This window comes from Bos grunniens, chromosome 26 (genome assembly GCF_055505025.1).
Source record: "Bos grunniens cultivar Pamir isolate PY7600 chromosome 26, Bosgru_T2T1.0, whole genome shotgun sequence".
NCBI lineage: Eukaryota > Metazoa > Chordata > Mammalia > Artiodactyla > Bovidae > Bos > Bos grunniens.
In genome coordinates, this window is record NC_141190.1 from 37,306,888 (window position 1) to 37,319,684 (window position 12,797).

Genomic DNA, 12,797 nt, shown 5'->3' on the forward strand with positions numbered 1-12,797 from the left:
AGATGACAGCTTCAGGTCAGCCACAAACAGGCGCTTTGCCAGAATCCCCCGAAAACACTGAGCGGAGAGCACTATAGTGCACAGGGCTTGGGCAGCTGCCCACGGGGTCCTTTTATCTGGGCACCAGGCACTCACCTAGTCTCCAGTGCCCCCTGCTCAGGGGACATGGTCCTCCTTTCTGGGACCTGAACTCAGCGGCCTGGGGCCCTCATATCCTCACTCTCACTGTGGGGGTGATGCTGAGGGATGTCCCCTTCTCCCCGCCCCCCTGCCCCCGCGTTTCCACATCACCATCTGGAGGGTACCCGAGGACCCAGTGGTCAAAGAGGCCGACGGGCATTCTGAACCAAGATCTGGAGGCGGGAGAGGGGAGGGGTGCTGGGATACTGGTGGCTTCTCCAGGGAACAGGTCTGTCCGCGGCCGCCCAACCCCAACCGCTGTCCCGGGCACACTCACTGAAGAGGCTTCACGTCCTCAGGAACACGGAGACTCAACGAGAGCGTTAGCTCCTGAGGCCAGGCAATGGCACCCCACTCCCGTACTCTTGCCTGGAAAATCCCATGGATGGAGGAGCCTGGAAGGCTGCTGTCCATGGGGTCGCTGAGGGTTGGACACGACTGAGCGACTTCACTTTCACGCATTGGAGAAGGAAATGGCAACCCACTCCAGTGTTCTTGCCTGGAGAATCCCTTGGATGGAGGAGCCTGGAAGGCTGCTGCCCATGGGGTCGCTGAGGGTTGGACACGACTGAGCGACTTCACTTTCACGCATTGGAGAAGGAAATGGCAACCCACTCCAGTGTTCTTGCCTGGAGAATCCCAGGGACGGGGGAGCCTGGTGGGCTGCTGTCTATGGGGTCGCACAGAGTCGGACACGACTGAAGTGACTCAGCAGCAGCAGAGGCCAGATGAGAGCACTAATCCCCGACTCCTCATCCTGGCCCCTCGCCCTGGGGTTCCTGACGTCCTCCCTTTAAGACCCATCCGCTTCACCCTGGCCGGTGTCCCCGGGGCTCACGGCACAGTGCCCGGACAGGGGCGAGGGTCTGCTCTGGACGGGGCGACTCCAGAGTCCGGGCGCAAAGCCGGGTGCGGGACGGGGCGGGGACAGGAAAGCTACTGCGCCGGGAGGGCGGAGGCCGGGGCGCCCCAGCCCCCCGCCCCCGCTCCGCGCCGGCCGTGACGTCAGAGCCGGACCCAGTAAACTGAGCGGCGGCGGCCGGGCGCTGGGGTGGAGACTGCGACCGGAGCCGGCCGGCCAGACGGAGCCCACGGCGGCCAGGGCGGGCAGCCGCAGACCACCCCGAGGTAAGGCCGACCCCGCTCCCGGCCCGCGGGGCTCGGCGCTGGGGACTGATCGCCGCCCGGACGCGCGGGAGAGCGGGGCCCGGCCGAGGACAGGGGAAGCCCCCGGAGGCGCCACGCGCGGGGTTCCGAGGGGTCCCGGGAAAGCCGAGGTGCAGGACGCCTGGTGCGCGGGTGGCGTGCAGCCCTTTCCGAGCGCGCGGAGGGTGAAGTGGGCGCGGGCGGCGGAGAGCCGGGCGTGGCGGGGGCTCGCGCCCCGACGGCGCTCGCGGGCGTTATTACCCCCGGAGCGCAGGTGCCGGTGAGAACGCGCTCGCCGCACGTGAGCCGAGGGTGGGACGCCGGGGACCGTCTGGCGCCGCCAGGTGAGCGCCGCTCCCCGAACGCCCCTCCGGCGGGCCGGGCCGGGCGAGCCCTGGGATCGAGGGAGCCCGCGGCCCCGTACGGTCCCTGACCGCGCGCTGCGCCCGCAGCCGAGCCCAGGAGTCATGGCCCTGAGCGAGCTGGCGCTGCTCCGCCGGCTTCAGGAGAGCCGGCACTCGCGGAAGCTCATCCTGTTCATCGTGTTCCTCGCGCTGCTGCTGGACAACATGCTGCTCACGGTTGTGGGTACGTACAGACCCGGCGTCCCAGTCCCCCGGCGCGCCCCGCTTACCCCAGCGCGGTGCGGCCAGGTTGGAGAGAATACGTTTTTCAAAAAGACGTTCCCCGCCCGAGACTGCCTCGCTTAGGCTAGTGGCCGCGTTTGCGGCTTCGTTTTCCTGGAGGTCCGGTCAAAAAACTGTGACATCAGATAAAACCCAGAACTTATGTTTCCTCCTGATAATTTCCTGCTTCCCCTTGTCACTTTCAACACGATAAAAAAAAATTTTTTTTAATATTCTATGAAGGAAGAGCAATTTCCAGGATTCAGAATAATATTATAATAATTATTACGACCCCCGAAAAAGGTGGGTTAATAATGTGGTCTGTCACCACAGTCAGCATACCTCCCTCCATAGAGGGAAGGGACATTTAAATGTAGCGACTCTGCAGATGACTTGACATGGACACATGTCAGGACTCCAATCAAGAGCAGTTTTAACTGGTGGTTTTCATCTTTTTTTGCTGAAATAGATTTTTGAACAGCTACATAATTGACATCCAGGTCTCTTAATTAGCCCCATGAACAACAGGTTTGGCACGCATATTTTCCTGAAAAATACCCCAATTTTTAATGAATAAAAAATGACTTTTTAAAGGGTCATTTCCCTTGTCTCTGTTTAAGTTTTTCTCTCTGGACAGTTTTCAGAGCACCAGAGAGTCAGGTTTTCACTTCCAGAAATATGGGAGCTTTGGGGCTCATCCCAGTAGAGTAACAAGGGCCTGTGTCCTCCTTTGTCTTGAATCCTCTGTTATACACATGCCCAAAGCTTCGATTACATCAGCTTTCTTTTCCTTTATGAAAGTCTCAGGAAGTCTTGAATTTGCCAAGTTGTATGAAACATTGCTGCTTCCCCCTCAAGTAATAGAAAGATAAAGTGAGTCTAGTGCAGAATTTCCAAATTATTACTTCCTGCCGGTTAATTTTTTTTTTTTTCTCTAAGACACATAATGAAATTTAGGTTTCTGTTTTCCTGATTCATTCACTTAAAGGTCTTTCTAGCCTCTTTCTGAGAAGCCCTGGTTGACCCCAGGTCACCACGGACTAGATTTCAGATTGCATCTTTCTTTCCTTTCCTAAAATATTCCTATGAAGGAGCCCTGTAAGAAGCACAGGGAGCTCTGGGGCTGGTCAGGTCTGCTGGCCCTGAGAGCTCTCGCAGCCTCTGGGGCTTTGTTCTCAGAGCTTGTTGTTGTTAAGTCGCTCAGTCGTGTCCGACTCTTTGCAGCCCCTTGGACTGCAGCCCACCAGCTTTCCCTGTCCTTCACCATCTCCTGGAATTTGCTAAAACTGAAGTCCACTGAGTCAGTGATACCCTCTAATCATCTCATCCTCTGTCACCCCTTTCTCTTTCTGCCCTCAATCTTTCCCAGAGCTAAACAGCATGAAATTGTTCAGTGTCGGTGCAGAGGTTCCCTTTCCTGAGGCAGACACGCCACTTCTCTGGGTCTCATTTAGCATTTGACAAGACCACAGTTTTGCTGGCTTTGGTCCCAGGGAAGCTTTCACTGTAATCACCGTTGTCCTGCTCTTGTCCCCAGTCCCCATCATCCCGAGTTACTTGTACAGCATTGAGCATGAGAAAGATGCTCTAGAAATCCAGACCGCCAAGCCCGGGCTCACAGCCTCCGCCCCCGGGAGCTTCCAGAACATCTTCTCCTATTATGACAACTCCACCATGGTCACCGGGAACAGCACCGACCACCTTCAGGGGGCGCTGGTGCACGAGGCCACCACGCAGCACATGGCCACTAACTCGTCCTCGGCCTCTTCCGACTGTCCCAGTGAAGACAAAGACCTCCTGAATGAGAATGTGCAGGTCGGGCTGCTGTTTGCCTCGAAAGCCACTGTCCAGCTCCTCACCAACCCGTTCATAGGACTGTTGACCAACAGGTAGGTTATATTGTTTCGGTCAAGGAGCTAAATATTCATAATATTGTTTCAGATCATTTTGTTTCTCATTCATTGATCAGAGTCTGGAGATCCAAAGCTGGAGGGGAAATCCAGTCTCCTTCACCTTGTGTTTCCCTCTTGAGTCAGTCGCAATTTCCCATTTGGTGCTCCTTTTCATTGCCACCGTGGCCATCATCGTGGGATTGTATGTGCCACGTGGCTTTCTCTTCTCTTCCACCTCTGGTCATGGACTTCCCAATAGACAGCCAAAGTGGTTTCCTTCAGGGTTGGCTTGGTCAAGGCTCGTGTGGATGGCCAGTTGGGGAACATGGCATGTGATCCATAGTCCTGCTGATAGAGGAAGCAGCTCTCTGACACTGAGGCCCTGGGCAGTGCACCATCCCCTGCCACATGCTGAGCTGTGTCCATGTGCACACCAACGAAGAGAATTTTTTTTCCCCAAATAATTCAAGCTGCCCACACAAGCTTTATATTAATCCAGATGTTCTGGAGTCTTTTGAGACCCAGTTTTTCTGAATAATGGTTCACATTTCCATTGTTGGTGGCCATCCAGCTAATATTTGTTTGTCTCCAGCTGAGGTGGTCCAGCTCTGCCCAGGACTTGGGGGCTGCAAGCACAGGACAGGGGGCTTGCAAAAGAGGGGAGGAGGTGTCTGTTGCAAAGAGTGGGAGCTGGTAGAGTGAGCAGTGGTGGTGGGCTCCCATCTAAACAGTGTGACCCCAAAAGCAGAGATGTGAAAAACGGTGGAGAAAAACTCTGGTGCCCAGAGTCCTACCTGTGAAGCAGGCTTAGACGCACAAACAAAGACAAGGACCAGAGGTGGGAAAGAGCAAAAGAGGGGTCCAGAGAACTGAGGAGGGCAGGTCTGGGGGACTGGGCGGGGCTGGGCTATGAGGAGCCCCACGTGCTAGATGACAGAGGAGTAGGCGTTTGTTGCAGGAGCACTTGGGAGCCACTAGAGGTTCCAAAGCTAAGTTGAAGAGTCAGGGAAAGTGAAAAGTGAAAGTGTTAGTCACCCAGTCCTGTCCGACTCTTTGCAACCCCATGGACTGTAGCCCACCAGGCTCCTCTGTCCATGAGATTTCCCAGACAAGAATACTGGAGTGGGTTGCCATTTCCTCCTCCAAGGCCTAGTCTTTTATTAAAATATTGCTAATCGTATCAAGATGGTGGCAATAGAGGGGTCCTGTGTGGCTGAGAGTGGGGCCAACTCTGGAGGGTTGGGGGCTCTATGAGGCAACAAGGCCTCGGGTGGCAGCAGGGGCTCAAAGTGGCCACAGCAGGCCTGCCTTCCTCCACACAAGCAGTCCTCTGAAACAACGATTTCTGGTAGGGTACCCATGGTGAGTCGGATGGAAGCAGCTTTTCTACCTCTGCGATGTGATTTTCTGGACTGGGTGGTGCCAGTGAATCCATTTTAACCTTCCCAGGCCACATCCAGCCTGTAGGCTGTGTGGCAGTGTTACCAGGCTGCTGCCTAAAATGCTGAGCAGATGAATGCAGGACGCTGGGCAGACTGGGAGCCCACCAAGAGGCACCATTATTAAGGTGGCGTTCGGCATTTCGTCTATTCTTCAGGAGGAAAACCAGGCAGACCTCTGTGGTTTACAGGGTTTTCTTTCTTTTCTGACGCCTAAGAGTGCTCCTTAAAATGCATCTGGTATAATTACAGAAAACAGCTCAGGGTTTTGTATTCTGAGAAAGTAAACAGCTCAAATTCTATATGGGAAAATTGAGGACGTTATTGTAATAACACCTTGCCAATCACTTGAACATGAATGTCACTAGCTGTACAGCGCAATACTTAGAAACTTGGTGGAAATGATGTGAGCGTTCCAATCTTCCAAATGTAAATGGCAAATGAAAAGCTTAAAAAAAAATCCCATTTTCGTTTCTAATGCTTTGCTTATGCCAAGGGGCAGGAGCTTGTTTAAAACCAGCGAGACTTTTGCCCTATTATATACTCCAAATACTTTGACATTGCAGCCACCTCAGCGGTAGAGAATCTGTTTAAAACCAGAGAGACTTTTGCCCTATTATATACTCCAAATACTTTGACATTGCAGCCATTCTCAGCGGTAGAGAATCTGCCTGCAATTCAGGAGCTGCAGGAGACGCAGGTTCGATCCCTGGGTTGGGAAGATCCCCTGGAAGAGGGCATCGCAACCCACTCTAGTGTTCTTCCCTGGAGAATCCCATGGACAGAGGAACCTGGCAGTCTTACAGTCCATGGGGTTGCAAAGAGTTGGATGCGACTTAGCATGCATGTATGCAAGGCTTGTGTTTGGGCCTCCTAAAAAAAATTATCTTCCAAGAGAAAACTAATTTCCTTTAGTGACCTGTGAAATTTAGTCTATTTGTATGGTGGAACTTGTCAAGAACAAAATTTTCCTCCCTAGCTGATTTCTCCCAGCTCTCCAGCAAATTTCAAAATAATCTTCGTCTTCTAGCACTGCCTTGTAATGTGGAAATGGAAACAAATTTTAATATCAATGCAGGCAGGCAAAACAATTGAACAAACTCAGTTGTCCCTCCAACATGCTCATGATAAGTAATGTTTTCTAATATTTTCCAAGCCCAGTAGATATGAATTTGGGGACTTGCAGCATTTCTGGGCACTCTACGGCTCTGCTCAGAGAAGTGATAAATATATTTCTGTTTACCGACTCTTCCCTTGTGAGCCATTGCAAATAGCCTTTTGATGTAATTTGTGCCAATCACATCCGCAATTACCAACGAGATATGTGACTCACATTTTCAGGGTTGTAAAGAACTGAGTTTAAAATAGCATTTTACACTTGGTTAATATGTTTCTGATTAAAGAGTAGTTAAAACATGAAGCATCAGATCTTGAGGAGGCTTGAGCAAAAGCTTTTGGGGGTGTCTTAGTATTTTTATAGTAGTGGTCCCCAACCTTTTTGGCACCAGGGACTGGTTTTGTGAAGACAATTTTTCCATGGGTAGGGGGTGGGGGATACTTTGGCGATGATTCAAAAGCATTACATATATTGTGCACTTTATTTCTGTTATTATTACATCAGCTCCAGCTCAGATCACCAGGCATTAGATCCTGAAGGTTAGGGACCCCTGCTTTATAGCCAAAGGGATTTGCCACTCACGAGGATAGGATTCCTCAGTGACTCAGTGGAATGAAATTGCAACCACTCCAGTGTTCTTTCCTGCAAAATCCCATGGACAGAGGAGCATGGCTAGCTATAGTCCATGGGGTCGAGAAACAATCAGACACAACTTAGCGACTAAACAACTCAGGAGGAGAAAGCATTTGTCCACACTCTGGCTGATGTCTTCCTGTCTTCTGGTTCTTTCCACCAGCTTACTGTTAACCCAGTTCGTACCTTTAGTTACGGAATATAAATAATATAGGTAAAATCTGCCTTTTTTGCATCTACTTGGGCTCTCCCTGGGTGCCCCAGGCTGAATGAGGAAAAGTACAAACAGTGAGTTGTTGGATGCTATTTTTATTCAGTGGGAGGGAGCTTAGGAAAAATCAGCCTGATCTGAGGGACCTCAATCCTCACCCACCTCCCTGGCCCTAGAAAAATATCTTTTTCCATCCCACGATGCATGCTGGCCCAGCCTCCTGGTGTCCCTGCAATGCTTCTGACAGTGGGGAAAAAAGAGACCTCTTGCATCTCCAGAGATGTAGTAGGGAGCTTGGAGCCACTCATTTCTAAAGCTTTTTGCTGTAAGCAGCTGCTGCTGCTGCTGCTAAGTCACTTCAGTTGTGTAAAATGAGACACCCAGTGTCACACCCATCATAACCTGTTGAACCCCCGCATTACAGTCCAGCACCCCATTGTTTGTGGTCACGATGCTGCCATGTGAGTGGCTTTTGTGAGTGGGTGACAACAGAAGGCAGCCTCCTGTCTTTTGTTTTAAATATTGGGTAAGATCTCATGTCAGACCATGAAAATAAAATATGACGATTCTTCAGATCAGATCAGATCAGTTCCTCAGTTGTGTCCGACTCTTTGCGACTCCATGAATCACAGCACGCCAGGCCTCCCTGTCCATCATCAACTCCCGGAGTTCACTCAGACTCACGTCCATCGAGTCAGTGATGCTATCCAGCCATCTCATCCTCTGTCGTCCCCTTCTCCTCCTGCCCCCAATCCCTTCCAGCATCAGGGTCTTTTCCAATGAGTCAATTCTTCACATGAGGTGGTCAAAGTACTGGAGTTTCATCTGTAGCATCATTCCTTCCAAAGAAATCCCAGGGCCAGTGACGATTCTTGGGAGTATTTAAATGCTCACTTTGCTGCTAGATGGTACAAGTAATTCCCGTTTCATTTCTTCTGTAGGTAGCATATTTTCACTGAATAATTTGTGAACAGATAGGGAACAAAGGACATTTTGACTACGGTGAGGGTGGTGATCACAGGCCCAGTAACACACGTTCCAGAGCCTGTGGGTGTGTGTCTTGACTTGATTGCCATCTTTGAGGCTTGTGTGACTTCTTCTCTAATTCCAGTTTAACTCTTCGTTTCATGATCGCACTTGTGAGTGAAATGGAGTAGAAGGACTTACACGAGCAACAGCTGTTGTCATCTGGCCCAGTAAGTGGGTTTTAGAGGCACACACATAAAAAGCATGTTCCAGGGAGGTAAACAATGTGAAAACCACCTCTACATTTCTCTCTTCCGTAAGTCAAGTTAAGAACATGGCACCATGGTCTTCACTTGCTTAACAGAAGGCTTACATGGTAGTTGTATCTTTAGACCCAAGATATTCCAAATGAACCCGACGGCTTGGGAAAGGGTTAACTCCGGGGAAGGGGGTGGGGAGAGCTCCCTCCTCAGCTTGTCGCTGTCTCAGTGGTCTGCTTTTTATCAAACCAGCATCAGTGGCTTAATTTATTTCCATAGTTACCTAGTATATTTGAAAGCCAGGTATTCTTCCTCACAAATCTTAGCCCACATCTGAACGACAGGGAGAAAGCTGCAGGGCATGAAATCCCCACCAAATCGACTGTGTGTTTTTGTGGGTTTTTTTTCTCTAGCTTCAGGCAGTTGGTCTGAAGTGGGTTCTATAGCAATAAGCAGTGACCTTTTCAAAAAGCGTCTCCATGGACAGGGAAATCTGCCACTCTGGGAAGGGATCTCCCATCCCAGACGTCGTGAGGATGGAGAGGGTGTGACAGAGTGTTTGCGTTGAAATCAGAACAAGCTGGCCGTGGATTTGGGTCCTTCCCATGGGAGCAGAGCCCTCACGTGATCTGTGCATCAAGGAACACCCGGGAGAGTAAGAAATTCAAGACTCATGTAGCTCACTCCACGCACGTTGTAACTGAAAGAGACAGACCCAGGGGCTAAACCTAAGGATTTTCTTTTATTTATGAAATGGTTGACCACAAGCTTCCAAGTCCTGTTGGACTTTTTGTGACCCAGTGGACTGGAGTTGGCCAGGCTCCTCTGTCCGTGGCATTTCCCAGGCAAGAATAGTGGAGTGGGTTGCCATTCCCTTCTCCAGGGGATCTCCCCGCTCCAGGGATGGACCCTGTGTCTGCTGCACACCACTGAGCCACTAGGAAATGTAAAATACCTCTCTGTTTACTGCTGTTCACCGTTTAGGAGTGTGTTGAGATAATTGCAAAGGGAGATGTCACCTCTTGTCTCCTCTGGGGCAGTTTGTTCCCTTCTCTGTCCCCTATTCTGCGCCCTTGCTTTGGTTATTTACCCAGAAGAGGGAACCGAGGCAGATCTTAGCAAGCCTGGGACAAGAGCTTACATTAATCTCTGTGGTAGAGATAAACTAGTCCGTAGCATAGAGAACAATATTGATTGCCAGTGATAATTTAGGAACATAATAGGGTTTCTCCACTGACTGTGTATGGATACATAATACATGTAACTTTTATTGCTTTGCACTCTCTTCTAGGATTCAAATATACAATTTTTACTCTTATTCCAATTGGATTAACTGTTCCCTGATGCCCTGTGGAGATGACTGTGGGCCAGGATGACTCACGAAGGGGTGATAATGGGATGCTTAGGTAAAGGTTTGCCGCGTCAGACATGGCTCGGCTCAGTATCACTTTAATTGAGATGGCATTGAATTGCGGCAGGAGGCCAAATCAGACATTTATGACTAATGTCAGTTGAGGTTCTGACCATTTAGGAGACATTGTGGGGAGGGAGAAAGGACAGTGGCCATCTGCCCACCACTCAGTGACCCTGGGGCCTTGGGCAGCTGTTGTGAGGCAGGTGTTCAGGGGGACAGGGCATTCTGAGGGTGGAGAGACAGGAGCTGCCCATTGGGCTGCATTTGCCTTGGGGCTGAGCTCCAGAGAAGGACGCTGCCCAGCATTTGCCACTGGGCAACCCTGCCAGTGGCTTGGCCAGTGTTGAAAGCGTAGGGCACACGAGTCTGGTAGTGAGAAGGAAGCAGCAGGATCCCAGTGATCCCCAAAGTGTCTGGTTTGCTCTGCAGTTGTGGCTGAGTCACAGGCTCCACCTTTGAACCTTGACTTTCTCATCCGAGATGGGGGTTTGGACTGGCCAGCCTTTGAGTTTCCTTCTAGCTTTGCCATTTGGTTTTCCAGTCATGCTTTATTAAAATCCCAAGGCAACTGAGAAACACAACAGTAGCTGCTGCATTTTTAGAGAAAAACACAACACCTGGTCTTGGTTTAAAAGAATCATCCGTAAGTGCGCAGTCCTGTGGGTACCCAGCCACCTGGTATTAACAGGTACTGTGGACACACGTCCCATGCACCCTGTGTGAACCTCTGCTCCTGCGACTGGTGTCCCCACCAAAGTGTATACTAGTAGGACCCAGCCTCATCGACACTCAAGATTATGCCCTCTGCCCTGACTTTGGGGCAAGTTACTTAAATCTCTTGAGCCTCCATGTGGCCATCTGAAAATAGGACTGGAGCCAGCTACCACATGGAATTGTAACAGTCACAGGTGACTGCACGCTTATCGTCTCCAGGAGTGCTGGAGCCTCCTGCTAAGAAGGCGCTCACACCAGCTGTGTCCTGCCAGGTGACCTTGGTCAGTGGCTGGGCTGTCAACTGGATGTAATATTACTGGTATTCCAATAGCTTTGGCTTAAGTCAGTGGTTTTCCAAGCTGGATGTTGAAAGGGATAAGAAGCCTCTGTTCATTCCAGGGCAGCTGTGTGTTTGTTCTTCCCCCAGACATGCAGCATTATTCAGTTGCTCAGTCGTGTCTGACTCTTTGTGACCCCATGGACTGCAAGCACCAGGCTTCCCTGTCCTTCACCAGCTCCTGGAGCTTGCTCAAACTCATGTCCATTGAGTCGGTGATGCCATCCAACCATCTCATCCTCTGTTGTCCCCTTCTCCTCCCGCCCTCAGTTTTCCCCAGCATCAGGGTCTTTTCCAGTGAGTCAGCTTTTTGCAGCAGGTGGCCAAAGTATTGGAGCTTCACCTTCCAATGAATATTCATGGTCGATTCCCTTTAGGATTGACTGGCTTAATCTCTTTGCAGTCCAGGAGACTCTCAAAAGTCTTCTTCAGCACCACAGTTCAAAAGCATCAATTCTTTGGCGCTCAGCCTTCTTTATGGACATGCAATAGTTGCTGAGAAAATAAACTGCCTGTGACTTCTCTCTGAGCCTCCTGGAAGTTTCCTTCATCAGTTTCCATTAGTGCCGTGTTGGATCTGGTGATCTGGTGTTGTGAGCAGGTTTCTTTTGCCTGCAGAAGTAAGCACAGAGCAGTCGGTTTGGGGCTGGTGTAGACGAGCAGCTGTCATTTGATGGCATCTGAACTGCAGTTCAGCACCTCGGTATCTTTCCTAGTTCACCAGATTGGCTTCAAAGCCTGTTTTGTGAGTTACAAGCTCACTTCAGGTCACAGCAGAGGAGTCTTTGCATCGGTTTGTGGGGTGGTGATTGCCTGAGAATGCGATGATTTTATGATGCTGTTTCCTGGATGCACATGAAGCAGTTAAAAAATTATGTAAGTGGGACCAGAACTTTTAGAAGGTTCTGTTTAAAACCATATATGCCTTTTGGCTACCTGGGGAGGTTAGTAGAGTAAGTCTGCAAGGAGAAGGACTGGATGGAATGGCCCTGAGTGGAATTAGCCCTAGGACATCAGACAAGTCAGTTTTTCATACCTCATCTGTAACATGTGGAAGTGGTCCATCTGCTCTTATCACATCAGGGAGCTCATGGGTGGAAGTGCTTGGAGAATGGAGTGTACCCTTAGGTGAAGGTATTGTTATGATTTTTCATTCCAGCCTTGAGTAGAAGAGCCCTCCCAGGTTGTGTGACTGGTACTCAGGGCTCCTTGTTCCTCGTTGGGTTTCTCTCCAGGGTCTTGAATGTTTGGGGCTGGAGGAAGATGAGGCCTGGAGATGCTCAGGGCTATTTTGGGCTGTGACACAGATCTCGAGGGCTGTAGCTCAGCCAGTCCCGGCCCCTGCTTTTTTGTGATTTGTTCCTGGCAGAAAGGAGGCCAGGGGGCAGGAAGCTGCTTTACTTTCATGTGCCATCTATATGACAGGGACAACCTGCTTGCTTAATCTGCAGAAACTGGTAGGGAAAACAGGAAGAGAATGAGGGATGAAGCAAAATTTCTGAAGCACTTGTCATGTTCCGGGTGCCCCGGTAGCAGCTTAATAGCCATGTCTCATATCATACCCAATCCACCACCCAGGTGGTACCAGTGATAAAGAACCCACCCGCCAGTGCAGGAGACACAAGAGATGTGGATTCACTCCCTGGGTCAGGAAGATCCCCTAGAGAAGGGCATGGCAACCCACTCCAGTATTCTTGCCTGGAGAATCCCATGGACAGAGGAGCCTGGCAGGCTACAGTCCATGGGGTTGCAAAGAGTTGGACATGACTGAAGGGACTTAGCATTCCACCTCTGGGAAGTGGGTGGTGGTCTCTCTTTGAGCCTTGGGGGAGATCTACTTGAGTTAAATGGCAAGGCCAGGT

The 12,797-nt window shown here is 50.6% G+C and overlaps 1 protein-coding gene across 3 annotated transcripts in view; it reads left to right on the top strand.

Moving 5' to 3' along the window:
• The first annotated feature begins 1,146 nt into the window (after window positions 1-1,146).
• Window positions 1,147-12,797, top strand: part of SLC18A2 (solute carrier family 18 member A2) — a 40,902-nt gene continuing 29,251 nt past the window's right edge. For 2 of the 3 annotated variants that reach the window (XM_086377562.1, XM_086377563.1), the window contains exons 1-3: window positions 1,188-1,308; window positions 1,779-1,914; window positions 3,490-3,841. In XM_086377562.1, the coding sequence (XP_086233688.1) occupies window positions 1,794-1,914; window positions 3,490-3,841 (473 nt within the window). In that variant the 5' untranslated portion in view covers window positions 1,188-1,308; window positions 1,779-1,793. Of the gene's footprint in view, window positions 1,309-1,778; window positions 1,915-3,489; window positions 3,842-12,797 lie in introns of all 3 variants that reach the window. The other variant, XM_086377561.1, reaches the window with a different exon arrangement.